Consider the following 27,729-nt stretch of genomic DNA (forward strand, 5'->3'; position numbering starts at 1 on the left):
GGGAGAGGGGCCATCTCCTGCAACTCACCCAAGTCTTTACTCTACTCTCCCTAACGTTCCCCACTATTCCCTGTCCTCTCCTCTCTGCCAATTCTTTCACTGGCTTCCCATTGGCCAAATTATCCAGTTCAAAACACTAACCATGATATACAAAGCCATCTACAACCTGTCTTCTTCATACATCTGTGACAGGTAAAATATATCTTTGTACCGTGTTAGCCAGTAGAGATAAAAAATTGGTTAAAAGAACTGAAGTCCTCAGTGGTTGATACCTTTTAATGGCTAACTGAAAAGATGGTAATAATAGCAAGCTTTCGAGACTACTCAGGTCTCTTCATCATGCCTGATGAAGAGACCTGAGTAGTCTCGAAAGCTTGCTATTATTACCATCTTTTCAGTTAGCCATTAAAAGGTATCAACCACTGAGGACTTCAGTTCTTTTAACCAATTTTTTACATCTGTGACCTAATTTCTCGATGCCTATCTACATGCAACCAGTGATCGTCATAAGGTCTACTTCTCACCTCCCATCATATCTCCCTTTCCCACAATCGCATAAAAGATTTCTCCCACGCATTCCCCATATTCTGGAATTCTCTATCCCAATATACCACACTCTCGCCTACCGTGGAAACCTTCAAAAGGAACCTGAAGACCTACCTCTTCCGACAATCTGCAGTAACCTTTGTTCCAGTATACCACTGTTACCATCTCTACCCTCACCTACTGTATTCTTACCCATCCCTTGTGGACTGAGCCTTCCAGGCAGGGTTCTCTCTCCAGAGCAGCGTCCACCACCCCGCAGCCAGTCCCCATAATAGACGTAGTAGATGATCATATGACATTGTTGTTCTCTTGGCAAAACAACGTAGAACAGTTTATTTGATCTTCTAACATCATGACAGACATGGCCACACTTTTATGGTCCAGTTGCCGCTTTCTTCTGGAATACTCCTTCTTCAGGGCCTATGCCTCCTCTTGCCCCACTTCTCTCTTCGACTACCAGTGGTCCTCTCACTGCCCCTGACGGCCTCTAGTCACTCGACCTCTTTTGGCCCATCTGAGATTCCCTGCTCTGATGGCCGTCTAGTCCATGGACTCTTCTAGCCCATCCTGAGGTGAGCCATAGGATCCTGACCCTTCGAGAATACCTCCTGGGTTTCCCAATGGGCCCAAGTTACAGTCTTCACTTCAGGAACCCTACTGCAGAATTAGGCGTAAGCTCCCTCTATAACTAGGAAGTGACTTCCTGCTCAACACACCTTCCACCCCCCTAGTGAGCTGAACCTGACATGAAGTGTTTGTGTTACTGTGGTGCTCCTGCGGCTCCAGGCACCACAGGGTACTGCACCCCCATTAGGGTGTAGTACTCATCCTGGTCCAAGTAAGGTTGAGGCCGGTTTACACATACACAAACATACAGTCAATGGGTTGCCCTCTCCAATGGGGACTGGACTAGGGTCGGATCCCAGTAGGGGGTCATTACAGCGGTGGGTTTACAGGACGCCACCGCACCAGGGGCTCCCCATATCCACTGGACTGGGGACTCAGGGTTAGGGAGAAGCAACCACAAGGGGGGGTCAGGAGCACACAGTGGGAAGAGCAGGTTGACCTAGTGAGAGTAGTGAACCAGCCGGTGGCAGCGACTGGGGGCAACAGCTCAGAACACACAACATACCAGAACAGGAGAGTGCAGCTTCAGACACAGAGCAGAGCTCTGTGGGCCAAGGCGTTCAACACAGTCGCTGAGGAGAAGCAGGGCAGCTGCTTCCACAGGACTTGCACTGTCGGGATAAAAAATTTGAGGGCAGGCATACTTCACGTTGTCTACCAACTCTTCAAGGGTCACGATCCTAATAGACTTTCCTAACCTACGACTACTACCTCCATCCTCCCTGTACACCTTGGGGCAATGGACCCGGGCCAGGCCACCCCGTGACTATGCAGAGGATCTGCACCCCCGGCCTGTCAACGAGTAGGTTAAAACACCTGCCCCGTAGGGCACTACATTACTAACAAAATGTATGTACATAACAATCCTATACTTTACATTACTTCCTATAAATGACATCCAAAGACTTTACCTCACACTATATCCTACTTAACATTCTCCACTCTGCTATAACTGACTAATACACATGGTTAATACATTTATAGCACATAACACATTACACTAAATATAAGCATACACTTTACATTGTAGGGGGTTGGACCACCCCTACACTATAATAATAAATAATAATATTGTTAGGTCTCGGCCCCCTGTTATTGATTGCCTAAGTCTTCGATTAGCCATTTAATCCAGTATATGAGTTTATACTGCATTATTACCTGTTATGTTACAAGGTGTCTCTGTTGCAGCAGGTACAGGAGGTGGCTATAATTACTGCTCAAAAATGAAGGGAAATCACATCAGATGTCAATGAATGAAACTCATTTATTTACATGAATTGCAAAATTCTTTCTAAAATAGTGAATATAAAACCAAAATGTGCTGAGAGCTGTAGTCCACATCGGAGCAAAAAAATTGAAATTGCAGAAGGATTTAATTTTTGGGTCAATGTCTTCTCCACAACTCCTAATGTGACTCAGTAGTATTGCCCCCTCGTTCCTGTATGAAATCCCAATAATGTCTGGGGATGCTCTTCAGGAGGAGGCGCAACGAAGAGGCAAAGGATGCGCTGATACATAAGGTTCCAGAAATTTTTTTGGAGAACGTGAGGGACAGTCAATGATGTCAATGCCTTCATCATCCAGGAACTGCCTACACACTTTGGTTACACGAGACCAAGCATTGTCCTGCACCAGAAGGAAACAAGGGTTTCCTGCAAAGTGAAAGGTCTGACAATGATCTGGGGATATCATCCTGGATCCTATCACCACTGGCTATTACATGGAGGTTTGGCTAACCTTCCTAGGATATGCCTTCCCATAGCATCACTGATCACTGCCAAACCGGTCTTGGTGGATGATGTTGCAGGTAGTATAGCATCAAAAATGGTGTCTAATGACCTTTTCATATCTATCATATGTTCTCATTGTGAACCTGCTGTCACCGGTGCAGAGAATGGGATGCCAAGGGCGGATCTGCCAAACCTGGTGTTCTCTGATGAATGACACTCAACCTGCATAGTGCTGGATCGAGCACAGGTCCCACTACAGGACATCAGGTCCTCATACCACCTTCATGGAATTTGCTTCGGGAAATTTGGTCATACAGAACAGTGCCTTTGGCAGGTCATTTTGTAGAGAATTGGCTGTTCTCTTCCAGTTTTTCCTTTCACAAAAGAGCAGATATCAGGCCTTCTGTTGGCTTAATGGCATACCCTTCTACAGCCCTGTCAGGGTCACCTCATGTTTTCAGGATTTCCTTAGTATTGCACAAGTCATGGAATTATCACCGGTGCAGGTAATTAAATTATCACTTATGCAATTGTAGGAGGGTCAAGGCTACGCCACCCCCCTTCAAAAGTAGCCGGCACACAAAATGTTTTACCAGATGTAATAAAATGTGATATGTATTTTGTACATGGCCACCAAGTGGCAATGTGGTTTAGGGGCAGCTGCCCTGTCACCTGGATAGGCAGATCAAGGGATAAGTGAGTGGAGGAGGATAGGGTTTAAATAGGGTAGGATGTAGAAGGAGGGTAGCAGAAATCCCAGTAAGAGATAGAGAGAACAAGTCCAAGTATATTTTAATAAGCGATCCTAAGGGTCAATGTCGCAGGCGGAGGAGGGGACGCTGCGCTCTCCCACTGCTCGGGTCTGGCTGCTGCTGCCGTTGCTCGGTGGCTCGAGCGATGGGCCAGATCCCGGGGACTCGAGCGGCGCTCCTCGCCCGTGAGTGAAAAGGGGTGGTTTGGTTTTGGGGATATTGTCCGTGACGCCACCCACGGTTGTGGTGATTATTGGTGACACCACCACTGCTCTGGATGGGGATCCCGGGGACGGTGACAGGGAGCAGCTTTGATAGTTTATTCTCCCCTCCATGGGTAAGGGGGTTGGTTGTCCCGGGGCCCGGTGATGGGGTAGGGATGGATGGCAGGCGGGCTACGGGGCCTAGCGAGGTGCAGGGTCGCAGGGGCAGCGCTGTGCCGCACGGCACGGATGTACTCACTCAGCCCAATGATGATGACACAGGTCACAGTAAAACAAGTGGCTGGATGGACGGGTCCCTCGGACGGCTGCAGTGTTGTTGTTCCCTGCAGGTTAGCGGTGACTGTCTTTTCCCTGCACCTACTCTGTCTGTACGGTTTCGATGGGTTCCCACCGGTAACCCGCTCCCCGACTTGGATATGGGCCAGAGGAGCCCCTTTTGCCCGCAGGCGCTGGCCCTGAGAAACTGTTGCCTTGGCGGTGGCGGTGTCTCTCTCACTGGGTTGGACTGTTGCCTTCTGTCGGGACTTGACTGTTTAGGAACCCGGAGGTCCCCTTCACTAACGGATTCGGCAACTTCACGGCGACTCCTAGCCTTGCCGGGGTCCAAAAGGCCCCTGCCACTGGTGCTGGCTTTTCTTTGTGTACCGGTCCGGTACCGCCGGGCCACCACCCGTCCACGGTCCTTACGGTACACTCCAATCGGCCACTCCTGCAGACGGTCACCACCGTCTGCCAACCTTGCTGTCTCACCCGGGCGACACACCCGGACGCTCTTCAGACTGTTTGTTTGCTCTACTACTACTACTACTAGACAGGCTGGACTGAGGGGGTTTAGGAGTGGTTGTGCCTTGGATGTGGTTCGTTCTTGTGGGACGCTGCCTGAGGAGAATCCGATAAGAATGGAGTGGAAAGATATCTGGTGCCAGTTGCGAGACTTCCACTAGTTGGACTGTGAGAGAACCCAGACTACAGCCAGGTCAGAACCTGTAAGAAGAGAAGACGTCTCCCCGAGGAGCACAGCTGCCCCGTGCCAGAAGAGAAGGGAAGGTCCCTTTTGCTTTGCCTGGAGAAGTATGTGCCATCAAACCCTGCTGTCACCGAAGAGAGACAGTTTCTCACAATGATCTGCATTTGTTCACCTTGGTTAGGGCATAGTGTAGGCCGCAGTCATTAGAGCACGGTAGCCATGCGACCCTAGCAGTGAAGGTCAGTCTGACTGTAGCGTAATGTAGCTAAGTGTACTTTTGATGTTCTGTACTGTTCCCACTTCATTTTGTGTTAGTTGAGGCGATGGCTGTCATCTGTCCCAGCTAAGCAGTTTACTTGTTGATTGCCTCTGCAGCAGTTGCGTGTCCTTGCCTGTAAATAAACCCTATTAACCTGTAGTCTCGTCTTGTAACTAACTCTGCACTGCGGGCGACCCTGACCATCACTTCACTGCTTTTTAACTGGTCAGATTGATATCCCTGTAGTTTATCAGCAGGGCAGATAAAAGTGCGCCTGCACAGGACCTCACCGCCGGCCGATGTGGATGACACTGGAAGCGTCTTCCACATGTGGGCTCAGAAGAAGGAGGACGGTGATTACTGCGGAGTGGAGGCACCGGACCCAAGAGCAGCGACTCCCCCCAGGGGAGTATATTAAAGGCCTGGACTCTTATATACAGTATTCTAGAATACTGTATATAGGAGCTCACTGGTGGTGGCCGCAGCTTATAAGGGACAAATCTGGTGACAGGTTCCCTTTAAAACATGATGTATTCACATTGGCACATCAGCTTTTACCAGTCTATACTCCCATTGTCCAGCATGAACTGAGGAAGCTTTGTATGAGAATCCATGGCAAAGTGCAGAAAGTACGAGAGTAAAGCATCTGCCCGGTACTTTTTTATCATGGGTGTTTACTATCTGGTAAAATTTCATTGGATATCAGATAAAACCAGTTTCACAATTTATTATGACGTCAACCTGAACTGTTCACATATGTAGTAATCAGATCATTTCTCTCACTTGCAAGCAACATTCTGGTGAAACAGATCATCTCCTTCAGCGAACCATGGAGACTCCATTCTCCGAACCACAAACCTATATGGATAATTTTAACACTTCTGCATACTACCAGACATACTATGCACCCAGAAAAGGAATTTTTTTGGGAGAATGGACAGAGTTTGCTTTGCGGAATCTGCATGAAACATTTGGTCCAGGTAAGTAACTATTATATAATATGTAGAGTTATTTTCTATGATATTAAATATAAGTGAAACGTGCATAACCTTTTTGTAATAATCATTTGCTTAAAGAATTATTCCAGCGCTGTTTTCTTCGGCTCTGCTGCCTCCCGCTTCTGACCGCCGCTCATTATATTCATTGATTATTCACTGCACTGAGGACCTGGAAGCAGGAGCACCGCGGGGACAGCATCGGCGACAGCCCCACCGGGGACATCACCGAATCGACAGCATTGCAGGGACAGCATCACCGGTGACAGGTGAGTATCCAGCAAGCAGTGTGTGCAGTGACGTCCAGGAGGTCACCCAAGTTCCCAAAGAACTCTGATGAACCCGTGAAGTCACAGTGGTGACACCCACTGTAGTGTGGGGGTGTCATCAGGATGTCATCAGAGTTCATTGTGAACTTCAATGACCTCCTGGAGTCACTGCACATACACTGCTTGCTGGATACTCACCTGTCACCGGTGATGCTGTCCCCACGATGCTGTCCCCGTGTGAAAACAGCGCTGGATACAGGTGAATATAGAAAATCTTTTTATTTCAAAGACCCGTCTTTTCTTCGGTACGTGTCACACTGATGACGCACTGTATACAAACACAGATGTCACATGTGTGAAACACGTATGACCATACCGATGCCTGTGGCTTGTACCTGATTAAACACAGACGTCTGAAAGGGGCCTAAATGTGTTTTTTACTTTTGGAATACATGGGGTTAATGTCAGGTTTTTTTGTCAGCAGTAAGCTCACTATTACTTCTGCTCAGGTGTTTCCGCTGATAACCACTCCCAAATTGGATAAATACCCTGTTTCCAACAGAGGGCGCCGGTTATTCAGAATTAATTATGGAGCTTGTTCTGGAGCGTGAAAGAGCGGCTGCTGCCCGTGCTGCTGTCTTCTGTTGTTTAGTTACCTTCTCCTTACCTCAATTACCTTCGGTGCACCTTCTTCTAGCCCCCTTGGTGTTTGTTTTGGTGCGCATGAGTTTTGTTGTCTCTTGTCTGTGGTGTTTGATGGTGAGGTTTTGTGACTACTGTCCCGGCCTGTCACTTGGATGGTGGGTGTGGATGGTGTTACATCAGGGCCGGGGACAGGAGATAGGGACCCGTTGGTGGCTCACACCTCACTACCATTGAGTGTACTTCTGGGTTGAGGGTCAGCTCAGGGTGCTACATAGTCTGATGGGCAGCATAGGGGTCTCTATCCAGTCACATCCTAGTCACCAGCATGACAGGGTGTAAATTGCTGATCGCTGAGTTCAACCACTGTGACTCCTAGCAATCCCAAAAACATGGCTCTAGAAACCTAATTGTATGCAGTCTCAACTCCATTCATTGTCTATGGTACTGATGGAAATTTTTGAGAGCTGTGCTTTGCATACCCATAAACAATGAATAGAGCAGAGAGCGAACATGCGCACTTCCGCTCATTTAATTAATGACTGAGCCACAGAGTGCATTTATGGGGTTCCAGAGCCCCATTCTTACTGAACTTTCAGTAGAATAGGAATTATTATGTAAACAATGCCATCAGCATGTATTGCAACAATGGTTTGCTAAGGTTTTGAAACAGCTCACTGGTTTTATCCACTATGAGATGTTTCTTGTATGGCACCGCAGTTGAATCAGCTGATATAATTTTTCACTAAGTGGTAGGATTTCTTTTCAATTACTGATAGAGTTCAGCTGGTGTCATTACTTCTCGTGGCTTTTTGCACTTACTTTTTCTCTGTGTCATTTCTCATTACACATAACTGAAGTTATGGACATTTATTGTTTTATTTCTTTGCCTGTGTGGATTGAATTGGTTGTTATCCAAATAAATAAATCAGTCAATACAATTCAAATAGTTTATCAATTATTTTTTTAAGAAGTTCCATTAAAACAGAAACTTGGACATTTGCTCACATACAGTACAGACCAAAAGTTTGGACTACCTCTTGAAGCTCATCAACAGAATGCCAAAAGTGTGCAAAGCAGTAATCAAAGCAAAAGGTGGCTACTTTAAAGAGCCTAGACTATAAGACATATTTTCAGTTGTTTCACACTTTTTTGTTAAGTATTTCATTCCACATGTGTTAATTCATAGTTTTGATGCCTTCAATGTGAATTTACAATTTTCAGAGTCATGAAAATAAAGAAAACTCTTTGAATGAGAAGGTGTGTCCAAACGTTTGGTCTGTACTGTATATTAAAGGGAACCTGTCACCAGGTTTTTGAGTGTTAAACCAAATGTATTGTTGCACAGCTTCTAGCTTCCAGCCACAGAAGAAACTTCACTGAGCAGATTATATGGGATAAACAGGCTTTTACTTCTCAGAACATGAGGTTCAGCATTGCAAAAAGGAGGCGGCAACAGGAAGTACAAGGACCTTTACAATAGGGTGAGAGAGAAAAGTAACACAACATCGCCATCTACTGTCAGATTACCATAAAGTCTTCCTTCACACAAACAAGTCCACAACTGTTGCATATACCAACAAGTGTCACCTTCTGCAGCTCCTGGGCTGCATGCTATGAAGGTGCACCTCGTTCCCTGACTCCCCTTGCAGACCCCAGAAATAACTATGCAAATGACCTGTTCTGGTCAGATGGGTGTGCTCTTTTCGGCTCCTATCCCCTCCTCCTCCCGTTGTTTGCCATCCTCCTTTGATGATTGATGCGTTTGATGCCTTCGTCTTCATCCACGTACCTGAGCTGATTCTCGCGCCGGCGCAGTCATTCCCGGCTCATGCAGGGGCACTGTGCTCTGTCCCATTGTGGGCAGAGCCAAAAACATAGGTGCGCTTGAGCTCGCTCACAATCTCGCGTCTGCGCAGAGAGCTCACGGGCTCCTATATTTTTGGCTCTGCCCGCAATGGGGCAGAGCGAAGTGCACCTGCGTAATAACTGCGAAGGTGCAAGATTCAGCCCAGCTGGATGATGACGGAGCCATCAGATGTGTCAATCATCAAAGGAGGACGGCAAACAGAGGTGGGAGGGGGGGAAAGGAGCCGAAAAAGAGCATGGCCATGCAACAAGAACAGGTTATTTGCATACATGGCGGTCAGATTTTATAAAGTTATTTCTGGGGTCTGCAATGAGAGTCAGGAACAAGGTGACCTTCATAGAATGCAGCCCAAGAGCTGCAGAAGGGGATTCTTTTGGATCAATACTGAAAAAACTGGTGACAGGTTCCCTTTAATCCATCAAAAGTTACCTGATAGGTAATAAACATGCTATAATCTAAGCAATTGAGAAACACATACTCCCTGCCAATTGTAAAATGATTACACAATTGTTCTGATAATATTAATTTCTTTAATTTTTTTACTTGGAACCGGGTACGTGTTATCCATAAACGTGTAGCCTTAAGTAAAGTCTTGCAGTTCTAAATTAACCTTGTCGTTTCCAAGTTGCAAAACCGAAGCTTGTTCTATGTTTATTCCTTAGGTGGTGTGAATGGAGACACACTCATCGACTTTGGGGCCGGGCCCACAATTTACCATCTGCTCTCTGCTGCTGAGGCATTCAACAATATAATAACCTCTGATTTTCTTGAGCAAAACCGAAAACAATTGGAGAAGTGGCTGAGAAAAGACCCGGATGCCCTGGACTGGACTCATATTATTAAATTTGTTTGTGAACTGGAAGGCAACAGGTAAATCGAGAAAAAAAAAAGAATTTGTATATATACACACACACACACACACACACACACACACACTACACATCGTGTGCAGAATTATTAGGCAAGTTGTATTTTAGCGGATTTTTTTATTATTGATCAATAACTATGTTCTTAATCAACCCAAAAGACTCATAAATATCAAAGCTTAATATTTTTGGCAGTTGGAGTGGGGTTCTTTAGATTTGGCTATCTTAGGAGGATACAGTATCTGTTTGTGCAGGTAACTATTACTGTGCAGAATTATTAGGCAACTTAATAAAAACCAAATCTATTCCCCTCTCACTTATTTTCACCAGGTAAACCAATATAACGTCACAAAATTTAGAAATAAACATTTCTGACATGCAAAAACAAAACCCCAAAAAATTAGTGACCAATATAGCCCCCTTTCTTTCTGATGACACTCAGCAGCCGACCATCCATAGATTCTGTCAGTTTCTTGATCTGTTTACGATCAGCATTGCGTGCAGCAGCCACCACAGCCTCCAGACACTGCTCCCAGAGGTGTACTGTTTTCCCTCCCTGTAGATCTTACATTTTATGAGGGACCACAGGTTCTCTATGGGGTTCAGATCAGGTGAACAAGGGGGCCATGTCATTATTTTTTCATCTTTTAGACCTTTACTGGCTAGCCACGCTGTGGAGTTGGATGCATGTGATGGAGCATTGTCCTGCATGGAAATCATGTTTTTCTTGAACGATATCGATTTCTTCCTGTACCACTGCTTGAAGAAGTTGTCTTCCAGAAACTGGCAGTAGGTCTGGGAGTTGAGCTTCACTCCATCCTCAACCCGAAAAGGTCCCACAAGGTCATCTTTGTTGATACCAGCCCATACCAGTCCCCACCTCCACCTTGCTGGCGTCTGAGTCGGAGTGGCGCTCTCTGCCCTTTACTGATCTAGCTTCTGGCCCATCCATCTGGCCCATCAAGAGTCACTCTCATTTCATCAGTCCATAAAACCTTTGAAAAATCAGTCTTAAGATATTTCTTGGCCCAGTCTTGAGGTTTTATCTTCTGTTTCTTGGTCAGAGGTGGTGGTTTTCAGCCTTCCTTACCTTGGCCATGTACTTAGTATGGCACACCTTGTGCTTTTTGATACTCCAGTAACGTTGCAGCTCTGAAATATGGCCAAACTGGTGGCAAATGGCATCTTGGCAGCTTCACACTTGTTTTTCCTCAATTCCTGGGCAGTTATTTTGCGCTTTTTTTTGCCCTACACGCTTCTTGTGACCCTGTTGGCTATTTGCCATGAAACGCTTGATTGTTCGGTGATCACGCTTCAAAGGTTTGGCAATTTCAAGACTGCTGCATCCCTCTGCAAGACAGCTCACAATATGGACTTTTCAGAGCCCGTCAAATCTTTCTTCTGACCCATTTTGTCAAAGGAAAGGAAGTTGACTAATAATTAAGCACCCCTTATATAGGGTGTGGATGTCATTACACCGCACCCCTCCTCATTACAGAGATGCACATCACCGGATTTACTTAATTGGTAGTTGGCTCTCAGCCTATACAGCTTGGAGTAGGACAACATGTATAAAAATGATCATGTGACCAAAATACTAATTTGCCTAATAATTCTGCACACAGTGTATATATATATATATATATATATATATATATACACAGTGCTGGGCAAAAGTATTAGCACCCCTGCAATTCTGTCAGATAATACTCAGTTTCCTCTTGAAAATGAATGCAATCACAAATTCTTTGTTATTATTATCTTTATTTATTTTGCTTGCAATGAAAAAACACAAAAGAGAATGAAACAAAAATCAAATCATTGATCATTTCACACAAATCTCCAAAAATGGGCCAGACAAAAGTATTGGCACCCTTAGCCTAATACATGGTTGTACAACCTTTAGCCAAAATAACTGCGAACAACCGCTTCCGGTAACCATCAATGAGTTTCTTACAATGCTCTGCAGGAATTTTAGACCATTCTTTGTCAAACTGCTCCAGGTCCCTGAGATTTCAAGGGCGCCTAGTCCAAATTGCCATTTTGAGATCTTTCCACAGGTGTTCTATGGGGTTCAGGTCTGGACTCATTGCTGGCCAGTTTAGTAGTCTCCAGTGCTTTCTATCAAACCATTTTCTAGTGCTTTTTGAAGTGTGTTTTGGGTCATTGTCCTGCTGGAAGACCCATGACCTCTGAGGGAGACCCAGCTTTCTCACCCTGGGCCCTACATTATGCTGCAAAATTTGTTGGTAGTCTTCAGACTTCATAATGCCATGCACACGGTCACGCAGTCCAGTGCCAGAGGCAGCAAAGCAACCCCAAAACATCAGGTAGCCTCCGCCATGTTTGACTGTAGGGACCATGTTCTTTTCTTTGAATGCCTCTTTTTTTTCTGTAAAGTCTATGTTGATGGCTTTTCCCAAAAAGCTCTACTTTTGTCTCATCTGACCAGAGAACATTCTTCCAAAACGTTTTAGGCTTTCTCAGGTATGTTTTGGCAAACTCCAGCCTGGCTTTTTTATGTCTCGGAATAAGAAGTGGGGTCTTCCTGGGTATCCTACCATACAGTCCCTTTTCATTCAGACGCCGACGGATAGTACGGGTTGACACTGTTGTACCCTCGGACTGCAGGGCAGCTTGAACTTGTTTGGATGTTGGTCGAGGTTCTTTATCCACCATCCGCACAATCTTGCGTTGAAATCTCTCGTCAATTTTTCTTTTCCTTCCACATCTCGGGAGGTTAGCTACAGTGCCATGGGCTTTACACTTCTTGATGACAATGCACACCGTAAACACAGGAACTTTCAGGTCTTTGGAGATGGACTTGTAGCCTTGAGATTGCTCATGCTTCCTCACAATTTGGATTCTCAAGTTTTCAGACAGTTCTTTGGTCTTCTTTCCTTTCTCCATGCTCAATGTGGTGCACACAAGGACACAGGACAGAGGTTGAGTCAACTTTAATCCATGTGAACTGGCTGCAAGTGTGATTTATTATTCCAACACCTGTTAGGTGCCACAGGTAAGTTACAGGGGCTGTTATTACACAAATTACAGAAGCATCACATGATTTTTCAAGCAGTGCCAATACTTTTGTCCACCCCCTTTTTTATGTTTGGTGTGGAATTATATCCAATTTGGCTTTATGACAATTTTTTTTTTTTTTCATTGAAGGCAAATTAAATGAAGATAATACGGTAATACTAAATAATTTGTGATTGCAATCATTTTCAGGAAGAAACTGAGTATTATCTGACAGAATTGCAGGGGTGCCAATACTTTTGGCCGGCACTGTATGTATATATATATATATATATATATATATATATATATACACACACAGTACTGAGCAAATGTTTGGACACACCTTCTCCTTCAAAGAGTTTTCTTTATTTTCATGACTCTGAAAATTGTAGATTCACATTGAAGGCATCAAAACTATGAATTAACACATGTGGAATGAAATACTTAACAAAAAAGTGTGGAACAACTGAAAATATGTCTTATATTCTAGGTTCTTCAAAGTAGCCACTTTTTGCTTTGATTACTGCTTTGCACACTCTTGGCATTTTCTTGATGAGCTTCAAGAGGTAGTCACCGGAAATGGTTTTCCAACAGTCTTGAAGGAGTTCCCAGAGATGCTTAGCACTTGTTCGCCCTTTTGCCTTCACTCTGCGGTCCAGCTCACCCCCAAACAATCTCAATTGGGTTCAGGTCTGGTGACTGTGGAGGCCAGGTCATCTGGTGTAGCACCCCATCACTCTCCTTAGTCAAATACAAAACAAAATGAGAAAATAGGGGTGCAAAATAAAAAAGCACCAGTGAGAATTAATGAAATTTTCTTATTATATTGCTCACCTTAAAGGGTTGTGCGCCCCTGCACAACCCCAGTATTAAGCTGGATATTAGTATCGGAGTTCCTCCTCGGACCGCAGGTTAGTATTATATCTGTAGTATGCTAACAGCTAACATCCAGACTCCATGTAGCCAAACGCAGTGTGATCCTCTGGTCCCGTAGTACACGTCCAACTAAACGCAAACCGGATGGAATAGCACGTAGCTGCAAGATGCTGTGGTAGCCATGCTGGTTCTGTATGCCTTCAATTTTGAATAAATCCCCAACAGTGTCACGACCAAAGCCCCCCCACACCATCACACCTCCTCCTCCATGCTTCACGGTGGGAAGAGTCCATCCGTTCACCTTTTCTGCATCGCACAAAGACACGGTGGTTGGATCCAAAGATCTCAAATTTAGATTCATCAGACCAAAGCACAGATTTCCACTGGTCTAATGTCCATTCCTTGTGTTTTTTAGCCCAAACAAGTCTCTTCTGCTTTTTGTCTGTCCTTAGCAGTGGTTTCCTAGCAGCTATTTTACCATGAAGGCCTGCTGCACAAAGTCTCCTCTTAACAGTTGTTCTAGAGATGTGTCTGCTGCTAGAACTCTGTGTGGCATTGACCTGGTCTCTAATCTGAGCTAGGAGGCTGGTGACTCGGATAAACTTATCCTCAGCAGCAGAGGTGACTCTTGGTCTTCCTTTCCTGGGTCGGTCCTCATGTGAGCCAGTTTCTTTGTAGCATTTGATGGTTTTGGCCACTGCACTTGGGGACACTTTCAAAGTTTTCCCAATTTTTCGGACTGACTGACCTTCACTTCTTAAAGTAATGATGGCCACTCATTTTTATTAGCTGCTTTTTTCTAGCCATAATACAAATTCTAACAGTCTATTCAGTAGGACTATCAGCTGTGTATCCACCAGACTTCTGCACAACACAACTGATGGTCCCAACCCCATTTATAAGACAAGAAATCCCACTTATTAAGCCTGACAGGGCACACCTGTGAAGTGAAAACCATTTCCGGTGACTACCTCTTGAAGCTCATCAAGAGAATGCCAAGAGTGTGCAAAGCAGTAATCAAAGCAAAAGGTGGCTACTTTGAAGAACTTAGAATATAAGACATATTTTCAGTTGTTTCACACTTTTTTGTTAAGTATTTCATTTCACATGTGTTAATTCATAGTTTTGATGCCTTCAATGTGAATCTACAATTTTCAGAGTCATGAAAATAAAGAAAACTCTTTGAATGAGAAAGTGTGTCCAAACTTTTGGGCTGTACTGTATGTATATAGGGTTGAAAAAAAAGTGGAAATTGTAATATTTTAAAGCTGCATATTAGTAAAAAGTTGTAAATAATAAGTAGTTAAGATCTAAGTAGAAACTTGTTGAATCTTCCAGCAGAAATGGCCTCTCTAGCATACATGGAAACCTATTTGAAATACCGCAAATGTAATAAAGGGTCCAACATTTTTGAGCCTCATCAAAAAGCCAAAGTAGAAAGCTGCATCCAGTGGCATAACTAGAATCTGATGGGCCCCGGTGCAGAGTTTGAACCTGGGCCCTGCACCCCATATGTTCATTAAATGTATGGGACATTGTAGCATTCTAAATCCTATTAATACATACAAGTTGCCCCCCCCTCCCCTTCATTGTGTAGTAATGTCCGCCATCCTGGGCCACTTCCTGGTAAATATGTCCCCCATCCACGTAAATATGTCCACATCATGGCCCCATCCTGGGGTATGACCCCATCATGGATATCATCTGGTATATATGGCCCCATCCTGGTATATATGGCCCCATCATGGCCTCATTCTGGTATATATGTTTCCATCATGGACCCATCCTGGTATATATGCTCCCATCATGGTTTTATGGCCCCATGATGTCCCCATCCTGGTATATAGCCCCATCCTAATATATGTCCCAAGCATATTTCTATCCTAATATATAGCCCCATCCTGGTATAAAGCCCCCCCTGTTGTGAATGTCAGTTATGCTTTGGCTGCTGGGAGGCTCCCTCTTGTGGCCAGGAATGGTTTGGACATAGACCAGGTGTGTTGAGCAATGGGCGTTTCCATTGCTAACTCTCTGCTTATTTAAATCCTGGTTTGATAGCAGGCTATGCCGGATGTCAGTTGTTCTTTGTTCACCAGCCTGCTTCATTCTGCTCCGCACCACATCTACCCCAGAAAAGTGCTTTGCTCTTTATTTGTTGTTTGGTTCTTTTACTCTTATCTGAGTTTGTCATTTGCTGTGGTTGTTTTCAGTTTATTTGCTTGCAGGGATTTTCCCTCTCAGTTGCTTAGCTGGGAAACTCCCTGCAGTTATGTTTGGAGTATAGCTCCTTTAAGTCCATGTGTTTGTGGCTTTTTGAATTTGTAATGATTCTTGTTTTCTGTTCATTGGTATGACAAGAGCGCCTGGTATAAGACGGAGTGCAGATCGTGCGATCTGAGGGCCTTTTTTGTACTATCAGGAATTTGGAATTTTGCAGGGTTTTTCTCTGGCCACCATCAGCCCCTTTCCTGTCCTTTCCTATTTTAGTCAGTGGGGGCCTCACCTTTTGCAAATCCTATCATCTATCTGTGTATTGTGTTTTCCTATATCACTGCAGTCTTTGAATGTGGGGGGCTTGCTATTCTTGTCTATTTTCTGAGGCAGAGAGTTATTCATTTTTCCTTCCTTTAGGATAGCTAGTTCTCCGGCTGGGTTCGCGGTGCACAGGATGTTAGTTCACCCCTCGGCTACTTCTAGTGTTGATGGTTAGTAAGGGGATGGCGGCCAGATTAGTTGCCAATGCTTTTGTCACCTTTTACCAATGATTTGTGGTGGTCTTCCATGGTTCCGGATCATAACACCCCCCCATCCTGGTGTATAGCGCCCTATCCTTGAATATAGTCACCTCATCCTGGTGTATAGTCACCTCATCCTGATATATAGTCACCTCATCCTGATATATAGTCCCCTCATTCTGGTATATAGTCACCTCATCCTGGTATATAGTCACCTTATCCTGGTATAGTCACCTCATCCTGGTATATAATCACCTCATCCTGATATAATATCACGTCATCCTGATATATAGTCACCTCATCCTGATATATTGTCCCCTCATTCTGGTATATAGTGACCTCATCCTGGTATATAATCACCTCATTCTGATATATAGTCACCTTATCCTGGTATATAATCACCTCATTCTGATATATAGTCATCTTATCCTGGTATATAGTCACCTTATCCTGGTATATAGTCACCTCATCCTGGTATATAGTCACCTCAACCTGATATATACATGGAGCATGCGGGTCTGGCTGCATTAAACATGGAGCATGGGGGGCTGCCTGCATTATACATGGAGCATGGGGAGCAGCCTGCATTATACATGGAGCATGGGGGGCTGCCTGCATTATACATGGAGAATGGGGGGCTGGCTGCATTATACATGGAGGTCTATGGGGCTGCATTATACAACATGACGGACACCTTATACATGGACTATATGGGTGCATTTTACATGGAGGAGTATGGGGCTGCATAACACAATATGGGGCTTTATAATAAATATAGGACTATGGGGGCTACAATATAATATATGGAGGATTATGAAGGCTACCTTATATGTGGACTATGGGGGTGCATTATAAAACATGGAGGACTATGTGGTGCAGTACAATATATGAAGTAATATGGGGTGCATTCTAATATATGGAGAACTATGGAGTGAATTATAATACAATGGGAAATATGGGAAATTCATTATAATAATTGGAGGGCTATGAGTGCTACTTTCTACATCGAGGACTATGGGGTGAATTATAATATATGGAGAACTATGGGAAATGCATTATAATACATGGAGGACTATGTAGCTGCATTCTAATATATGAAGGGTTATGTGGTACCCTTTCTACTATATGGAAGACTATGTGGGGCCATTATTGTATTTGGAGAACTATATACAAGGGGGGACAAAGATACAAGCAGAGGATGGGAACGTTTTGTGCTGAGGGAAAAGGGCTCTTTCCCTCAGCACCCAGCTTTCCCATGCTCTGCTGTACATCTCTCAGCACCCAGCTTTCCCATGCTCTGATATACATCTCTCAGCACCCAGCTTTCCCATGCTCTGATATGGGAAAGCTGAGTGCTGAGGGAAAGATGTATAGCAGAGCATGGGGAAGCTGGGTGCCGAGGACAAGATGGATATCAGAACATAGGAAAGCTGGGTGCTGAGGGTAAGAGCCAAGTGTCAGCGTCATTATCCCGTACTCTGAGTGTCAGTGTCATTGTCCCGAACCCCAAGTGTCGGTGTACGTGGAGGGGGGGGGGCAGGTCCAAACTTTGCACTGGGGCCCATCAAACTCTAGTTACGCCACTGGCGGCCACTTACAGCACTGGCAGCTGTCAGCATATTCTCTGCTCCCCATGCCCAGGATTGTGTGCATGGAAAGCAATGAATATTCATGGCCTTAATTGGTGGCCGGCACATCGTATTGCAGGGACCCAACAGTTCTCTGTACTGCGATGTATTTCAGCTGGATGCATGCCCGCGGACACATATCCATCTGAATCAGGGGCTGGGCCCAGCGGGTCTCTGAACCCCCAGGCCCAGTCACAGTAGCGACCTCTATGACCGCGGTCGTTACGCCCCTAGCCACATAAAAAAATATCTGTATTTCTGGAGGACCCAGCACTACGCAGTCAGCCCATTTGTTTTAATGGACAGCAAGTAATACATACTTTCTCCTGCGGGTGCACTGCAGGAAGATTGAACTCTTGCTGCCAAAATTCACCCCAGATTATATCAAATCACTGGAGATCCAGTGGAGAATCCAGGATTCTCTGTTAATTTTGAAAGACACTTCTAACATAAAAAAAGGATTGTCCATAAACCTATCTTTCCATCATCTCACGTATCTTCCCTACCTGATCGACATATCATGCTTTCACCTGTCATACTATCTCCAACCCCCTGTCGCACTGTCTCCAACCCCCTGTCACACTGTCTCCAACCTCCTGTCACACTGTCTCCAACCCCCGTTGCACTGTCTCCAACCCCCTGTTGCACTGTCTCTAACCTCCTGTCGCACTGTCTCTAACCTCCTGTCGCACTGTCTCCAACCCCCTGTCGCACTGTCTCCAACCCCCTGTCGCACTATCCCCAACCTCCTGTCGTACTGTCTCCAACCCCCTGTCCTACTGTCTACAACCTTCTGTCCTACTGTCTCCAACCTTCTGTACTACTGTCTCCTTCCCCAACATCCTGTAGAATGTAAGCCCCAAAGGCCAGGGTCCTCTCCCCTCTGTACCAGTGTATCATTGTTAATTTGTTTACTATATCTGAATTGTATGTAACCCCTTCTCTTGTACAGCACCATGGGATCAGTGATGCTCTATAAATAAATAATAATAATAATAATAATAATAATAATAACCTATATGTTCGGTCTTAATTTTGTCGACCTTTTTTTTGCTGAATTTGACGAATTAATTATTTAAAAAAATAAAATCTAAATATTTGTCTTAATTTTTTTAACAGAGACAATTGGGAAAAAAAGGAAGAAACGCTAAGGAGAAAAGTAACCAAAGTGTTGAAGTGCGATGCTGTTGCGGAGAAGCCATATGGCCCTGTGCCCATGCCAGAAGCCGACTGCCTGATTAGCTGCCTCTGCTTAGAAGCCGCCTGTAAAGACCTGGAATGCTTCACCAATGCGCTGAAAAAATTAAAGGAGCTACTTAAACCAGGTGGTCACATTGTAATCCAGGGGGTTCTGAACTGCACCTTCTACCATGTTGGGGATAAATGGTTTTCCTGCTTGTCCTTTACTAAGGATGAGGTGGAAAAAGCATTTACAGAGGCCGAGTATGAAGTGATCAAAGTAAAGGTGATACCACGTTCTGATAAATCAGGGAAGGACATCACTGACAATGACAGCTTTTTCTGCGTCCATGCTCGTAAACCACAGAAATAGTAAATCCTCATTCAGGCAGTTGTATGATACGTCCGGATGCAATATATCTATCTGGAGCCAAAAACAAGACTGGATCATGCACCATAGAATCTGATCCAATCCTTGTCGTAAGCTAGATTCCTTCCATGCAGAACTGTATTACAGCCAATAGAGTGAAATGCACACTAAAGTTTTGTCCACAGAGGTTTTTCAAGAAAAAATTGCTTCAGGAAACGCTCATTTTTGGGGATGGTTTTGAAGGAGTTTTTATTTTCCTGTAAGATGAGCTCCAACGCAGGAAAGAAGGCACTCTTCAATATAAAATTCCATATGGTTTATTCTATGTGCACATGTGTCGCCCGAGGACCAGGGGGTACTCAGATCCTGGCCACGAGGTCACTTCTGTGGGTATCACGGTGGCGTGACCCGGTCTGTGATCCTAGGCTCCACAGTAAAAAGGGGATTGGTAAGGGAGATTGTCCGTGACGCCACCCACGGGTTGTGGTGATGGTGGACACCACCGCTGCGATGAAGGTGCAGGACTCCCGGGAACGGTGTTGGGATGCAGCTTTGGATGTTAACCCCTCCGTGGGTAGGGGGCAGTTGGTCCCGGGGCCCGTTCGGGGATAAGCAGGGAGCAGGGCGCAGTGCTGCGGTGCGGTGCCCGAGGGCACGAGCGTACTCACAAGTATTTCACACAGAGTCACTGGTAAATTAGGAATTGCCGGTGTCCGCAGCCTTCGGTACGGGGGTGTTAGTGTCCCACACACGGTGCAGCAGCTCCTGTTCTTTCCCTGCAGCCAGGTGCCTTTCTCTCCACTCTCTTCCTCTTTCTCCTCAGCCGGGAACGGGGAATCCACTTCCCTGCAGTGATCCGGGTCACCCTAGGTACCGTCGGGCCACTACCCTGCCCGGCTACCTCTGGCCCCTTCCTCACTACAGCCTGTCCCGGCCCTTTCGGAGCACGCTTTGCTATCAGCCTGGGAGCTACAACTCCAGACTCCTCTTCTGTCTGTCTCTCCACACACTCTGCTCCAGCCCCTCCCCTCTGCTCTGCTTTTCTCTTACACTGGGGCTGTGGTTTGTCCTGCTGCACCGGTGTGGGATCAGGTTACCAAGGAGGATTAACTCTTTCTGTGACAACCTGGCTTTGCCAGGGCGTCACACACACATGTGAAAGGTAGGTTTAGACAACCCCTAGGCAGGGGAAAAATGACTATCGACGCGTTTCGACCGTATTACACGGTCTTAGTCATTGACTAAGACCGTGTAATATGGTCGAAACGCGTAAAGTTACTTGAACTTTTTTTTTCAACTACTGTATTTTTCCGTTTTATAAGATGCACCGGATTATAAGACGCACTCCAAGTTCAGAGCAAGAAAAGGTAATCCGGTGGTGTCTTACCAGAGGGGGAAGTGACAGTGGTGGAGGAGGCTGTGCTGGGACTGCGGTGGAGGCTGGGGCTGCGGCGGAGACTGGAGCTGCGGCGGAGACTGGGGCTCGGGCTGTGGTGTAGACTGGTTCTGCCGTGCTTGGGCTGCGGCGGCTGCTCCTGCGAAAGGTGAGGTCTTCAAAGAAATGGCGCCTGGAGTCAGCACAGATTGAGCTCTAGGCTCAATGGCAACCCGAGATCTCATCTGCGGAAGCGCCACCTCTGGGCGCCATTTTCCTGAAGTCCGCTGGAGGGAGATCAATGGGCCAGAGTTGGCGCTTGCTCAAATGAGAGCTTGAGCCGAGAGCTCCATCTGCACACGCGCTGACTCCGGGCTGCATTATTTGAAGTCCTCACTGCCCGACCTGCAGTGCCAGTAAAGCCACACAGCAGCCCCAGCACCAGCCAACGGAGACCACATGCAGACAACGTACAGTAGCTGCTGACACCGCACAGCCATCCCAGCACCAGCCGCCACAGACCCCGCACCAGCCGCCGCAGCACCAGCCCAGCTACCGCAGCCTCTGTACAGCCACTGCAGCATTCCCCCGGCCTCTTGCGACCCCTCTCCACTACCCTGGTAAGCTACATTCAGATTATAAGACACACCCCTCACTTTCCTCTCAATTTTTTGTGAGGAGAAGTACGTTTTATAATCCAAAAAATACGGTAATTCTTTTTTAAAAGCTTTTTAGGAAAAAAAAACTCCTTATAAGAACAGCAAAGTAGATTTTACATTGAAATGAATAGGAAGGGTTTACCAAGCAGTTGTGAATAAAAGGGGTAGTCGACTACTTTTACATTGATGGTCTATCCTTAGGAGAGGTAATCAATGTCTGATTAGCCGGGGTCCACACCCGTCACCCCCACCAATCAGATGCTCTTTCGGTCACGGTGGCGGCAGCAGGCATTCGGAAATGCTCAGTTACGGAGCTGCTCTGTCTTCTGATAGTGGCCGCGGCCAGGTACTGTACATCCACCTTCCATTGAATGGGAGGAGGATCTACAGTACCCGGCTGCAGCCACTATCATAACACGGGGCAGCTCCAGAACTAAGCATTTCCGGCTGCCTTTTGCCGCCGCCGGGAACAAGAGCAGCTGATCGGTGGGGGTACGGATGTCGGACCCCGGCGGATCAGACATTGATGACCTCTTCTAAGGATAGGCCATCTGTTATGATCCAGGATGGAATCTGCCTTGGCATGGTTCCAGCTCTGGACTGATCATATCAGGGGTTAACCTCTATCTGCCTCATTCCTACTTCCGGCATGCTATACCTTGGTGCTGCAACCCTTGTGCAGCGCCAGCTATAGTCTATGCCTACAGCGTGTGTAGCTGGCTCTGGTTAGTTCTCTGATCCATCCTACTGCGTTCCCCTGACTTCCTGACCCGTGTCTGTCAGCCCGCTCCTGGCCCCGTCCCTCCTACCTTATACCTTTGTGTATTCTGACTTCCCAATACTTGATGTATGCTCCGTCCCCGACTTGGTTCTGTCTCTTTCCTCTGATATCTCCGTGACCGACCGCATCCTGACCCCTTGGCTTGCTTCTGACGCTGAGTTTGGTTTTTCCCCTTGTACTTTGTTTGACCTCTGGTTACCGACCCGGCTCTCTGACTATTCTACTGCCACCTTGTGGTGGCTTCCCTGTACTACTCCTGGTCTGATATTAGTGTAGGGTTACTTGGATCTATTACCACTCTGCTGCCTTCTAGTGGAGTTTGCGCTGTACTGCTTCAGGACATCCCATAGTACAATGTGACACCATCAATATAAAAGCAGGGGACAACCTCTTTAAGTTTTGAGGAGGATTTTGCAGCTGATTACCTCCAATAAACTCTTCAAAAAACTAAGTGAACATAGCTTTAGGGTGCACTACACTATTGTATGACTGCCTCAAGTTAATGTACCTTTAAGTTTTATGTAAAAAGTCTGATATATTGATGGGATGATCGTTTTTCATGGAGAAAGGGACTTCTATTGTTGTGCCATGCTTTTTTATACATGATATCAATATTTTATGTTGATGTTTTTGCTATGCCTTCGCTGTCTAATAGATATACTCAAACAAAAAACGTGTAGATTAACCTTTCATCAGATCCTTTCTTCCCCAACCATAGGCACCATGAAATTGCAACAAGCTCCCTATTAGAATAAATCAATATTTTATTAGGAAATATGGGTTTCCAGGGAACAGCTGGGAGATAACGCAGATATCCCACCGCTGCCACCAATTTGTCAAGGAAAAATCGCTTTGCTGCCTCCAATCATCAGGACAATACTCAATTGATTAACGATTGATGGACGAGCCGACGCTGCTTTCGCTACTAGGCTGATTATTGGGCACTTTCACAATGAACATATAGTATGTACACACCTGATTCAACACATATATATATATATATATATATATATATATATATATATACAGTGCCTACAAGTAGTATTCAACCCCCTGCAGATTTAGCAGGTTTGATAAGATGCAAATAAGTTAGAGCCTGCAAACTTCAAACAAGAGCAGGATTTATTAACAGAAGCATAAATCTTACAAACCAACAAGTTATGTTGCTCAGTTAAATTTTAATACATTTTCAACATAAAAGTGTGGGTCAATTATTATTCAACCCCTAGGTTTAATATTTTGTGGAATAAACCTTGTTTGCAATTACAGCTAATAATCGTCTTTTATAAGACCTGATCAGGCCGGCACAGGTCTCTGGAGTTATCTTGGCCCACTCCTCCATGCAGATCTTCTCCAAGTTATCTAGGTTCTTTGGGTGTCTCATGTGGACTTTAATCTTGAGCTCCTTCCATGAGATCTTCCCGGAGCTCCTTCCTTGTTGTCCTTGGGTTAGCCTTGACTCTTCGAACAAGCCTGGCCTTGGCACGGGTGGAAACTTTCAAAGGCTGTCCAGGCCGTGGAAGGCTAACAGTAGTTCCATAAGCCTTCCACTTCCGGATGATGCTCCCAACAGTGGAGACAGGTAGGCCCAACTCCTTGGAAAGGGTTTTGTACCCCTTGCCAGCCTTGTGACCCTCCACGATCTTGTCTCTGATGGCCTTGGAATGCTCCTTTGTCTTTCCCATGTTGACCAAGTATGAGTGCTGTTCACAAGTTTGGGGAGGGTCTTAATTAGTCAAAAAAGGCTGGAAAAAGAGATAATTAATCCAAACATGTGAAGCTCATTGTTCTTTGTGCCTGAAATACTTCTTAATACTTTAGGGGAACCAAACAGAATTCTGGTGGTTTGAGGGGTTGAATAATAAATGACCCTCTGAATAAACTTTTCACAATTTAAAAAAAAAAAAAAAAAAAAGAAATAACATTCTTTTTTGCTGCATTTCACACTTCCAGGCTGATCTACAGTCCAAATGTCACAATGCCAAGTTAATTCCGAATGTGTAAACCTGCTAAATCTGCAGGGGTTGAATACTACTTGTAGGCACTGTATATACCGTATATATATATATATATATATATATATATATATATATATATATATGTATATATATATATATATATATATATATGTATATATATATATATATATATATATATATATATATATATATATATATATATATATATACTTTGGTACAATCAATGCAAGCTCTACAGCCCTGTTCTAGGGAAAGGGGAGCTGGGTCAATTCCTAATATTCATCTGAGGCTTATCACTGCACTCCCTAAAGTCCCTAGATGGGTTCTTTCCCCCATACGCCGATCACGTGCCTAGGTCCTCGCTGGCCCTGAACTCACCCTGACTAATGAGGGTCAGCAAGATACCAGTCTCGCCACTGTAATAAGGTAGGAAAGACAAACAGGTGGGGAAACACACAACAGCAGGAATTTCTCAGTTGTAACTGAAGTGACACCTCAGCTTTCTCCTGAGACAGTCTCTTTCCAAGTGGACAGCATAGGTATGAGCTATAGCCGCCATAGGAAGGAGTGAGGTGCAGATATTTATAGCAGAAGGGAGTGGCTGCAGCTGAGATTACAACTACCTGTTAGATCACTGCAAGATGGAGATGAACCTTAACCCCTTCACCACCAGATGGAATTAAATAAGCTCCACTCAAGGTTAAAGGGAACCTGTCACCAGCCGTGGTGACTACAAGCTGCGGCCACCACCAGTGAGCTCTTATATACAGCATTCTAACATGCTGTATATAAGAGCCCAGGACACTGTGTAGAACATACAAATGACTTTATAGTACTCACCTAAACGGTCGGTATGGTGCAGATAGGTCAGATGGGTGTCTCCATTCTCCGGGCTCGGCACCTCCTCTTTGACACTAAAGGGGGCACACTTGCTGACACTAGAGGGCTGACACGCTGGCTGACAGTAGAGAGCATTATGGCAGACACAAAAAGTGGGCACAGTAGCTGACACTAGAGGGGGCACTCTGGCTGACACTAGTGGAGGTACTGTGGCCAACTCTAGAGGAGGCACTGTGGCTGACCCTAGAGAGCTCTGTAATTGACACTAAAGGGGACACAGTGGCTTACAGTAAAGGAAACACTGTGACTGACAATGGAGGGGGCAATGTAATTGACACTAAAGGGGATACAGTGGCTTACAGTAGAGGAGGCATTGTGACTGACAATGGAGAGGGCACTGTGACTGACATAAAAGGGGGTACTGTGGATCACACAAGAGGGAGCACCATGGCTGACACTAGACAGGGCACTGTAATTGACACTAAAGGGGACGGGACAAGAGTGAGATGAAACCCACAGAAACAGACAGACAGGGTAAAGCCAAACTCTGCAATTCAGCACGCACAGAGGTATTAGACAATAAAAGATTAGGAGGAAAACAAGAGCAGGAACGAAGCAACAAGACAACAAGAGTAAAGTCCACGAGTGCACCAAGCAAAAATCAACACTTTCACCATAAAGTCTGGAACAAAAAAGCTCACAGACCAAACAGAAAAAACTATAGCTGGCATGGGTAGAAGATTTTATCCAGCATAAATAGAATGGGAGCAGATGTGATTGGTTTCCCCACCACATGTGATCAAAGGAACCTAAAAAGCACTAAAAACACACAACAGATTGACACCCGAGTCTGCTTGTGTTGATTTCAGACACCAGAGGAACCATCGGGCAGAGTGTCAGAATCTGCAATCTGAACAGAGTCCGCCGCCGCCATAACAGTCGGGGAAGTTTGTGCACAACTCTGTGGGACAACTACATAAGGTTCCAGTGAGCAGTGTTGGGGCCACAATATTGAAGTGGAAAGAACATCATTTCACCATAAACCTGCCACAATCAGGTGCTCCCCACAAGAAAATAAACTTATAATATGTTATTACGTACAAAATTGTTATAACCATTTCACAGTCTGAATTTCCTTTTCCAAAAAGAGCATTGGGCTGATTTGTAAGATTGTGCGTTGGGCAACCACACATCAGATTGACATATCAATGTGAAATCAGTGTCAAGCCTTATTCACATGTCAGTATTTGGTTGATTTTTTTTTTTTTGCATCCATATTTGTAAACTAAAATTAAAAGTTGAACTTACAGAGAAAAATTAAAGAATCCGACCTGTTCTTTGTTTTGAAGTCATTCTTTGATTTTGGCTTATGACAACTAACCATAAAATACTGATGTTTGCATAAGATCTTACCTCGCAAACAAAATATATTGATGCAATTTTAAAAACAAATATGAAAAAAAATACTTAAGTTCAATTCACAATATCGTAAAATAGTTTTTTCTCTCTACTTCTGTGGTTCTGAAAAACAAAACAAGATAAGATTCCATTACAGTAAAAAAGCAAATCTACAAACTCGTGTTAAAAACAATATGTATGTTTACAAATCAATTTCCAAAATGTTCCAAAAGCTCCCATGTTTTATAGTATTAGTTCATCTGACCACAGACATTAGGGCAGAGGTGGTGTCACGGATGTATCATGGCCAGCTGAGAATCCAGATGCAATGAATGCTAGAAGATCACAGAGATTGGCAGCACATATTTTTATCTGACAGTTCCTTGTTTCTGCAGCTAGTGGACTCTATGACTTGTTACTCTTAGTCTATGAGAATTGTTATCCTGTCTCTAAGTTGCTATCCTCTGACTTCCTTTATTAACCTCATCTTGGAGTGGTTTGGGTGCAGTTTATAGTTTGTTCCGTGCTGAGCTCTGGAGAGGTTGTCTTCTGATGCTCCAGAGACTCCTGTGGTTGCTGCTGCTCAGATAAGTGTTAAGGGCACTTTACACGCTGCGATATCAGTACCGATATCGCTAGCGAGCGTACCCGCTCCCGTCGGTTGTGCGTCGCGGGCAAATCGCTGCCCGTGGCGCACAACATTGCTTACACCTGTCACACAGACTTACCTTCCCTGCGACGTCGCTGTGGCCGGCGAACCGCCTCCTTTCTACGGGGGCGGTTCGTGCGGCGTCACAGTGACATCACACGGCAGCCGTCCAATAGAAGTGGAGGGGCGGAGATGAGCAGGCGGAATATCCCGCCCACCTCCTTCCTTCCGCAATGCCGGCAGCCGCAGGTATGAGATAGTTCCTCGTTCCTGCGGTGTCACACATAGCGATGTGTGCTGCCGCATGAACGATGAACAACCTGCAACAGCAACGATATTCGGGAAAGGAACAACGCCTCAACGATCAACGATAAGGTGAGTAATTTTGATCGTTAACAGTCGTTCCTGCGTTTCACACGCAACGACGTCGCTAACGGGGCCGGATGTGCGTCACGAATTCCGTGACCCCAACGACATCTCGTTAGCAATGTC

General features: G+C 45.2%; 1 protein-coding gene across 1 annotated transcript in view; it reads left to right on the forward strand.

Annotated features, from left to right (window-relative positions):
* The first annotated feature begins 5,733 nt into the window (after nucleotides 1-5,733).
* LOC142257056 (indolethylamine N-methyltransferase-like) overlaps nucleotides 5,734-27,729 on the forward strand; it is a 37,733-nt gene continuing 15,737 nt past the window's right edge. The window contains exons 1-3 of the mRNA XM_075329111.1: nucleotides 5,734-6,085; nucleotides 9,544-9,751; nucleotides 19,127-19,332. Coding sequence (XP_075185226.1) covers nucleotides 5,935-6,085; nucleotides 9,544-9,751; nucleotides 19,127-19,332 — 565 coding nt within the window. The 5' untranslated portion in view covers nucleotides 5,734-5,934. The remainder of the gene's footprint in view (nucleotides 6,086-9,543; nucleotides 9,752-19,126; nucleotides 19,333-27,729) is intronic.

Source organism: Anomaloglossus baeobatrachus, chromosome 11, assembly GCF_048569485.1.
Source record: "Anomaloglossus baeobatrachus isolate aAnoBae1 chromosome 11, aAnoBae1.hap1, whole genome shotgun sequence".
Classification (NCBI taxonomy): Eukaryota; Metazoa; Chordata; class Amphibia; order Anura; family Aromobatidae; genus Anomaloglossus; species Anomaloglossus baeobatrachus.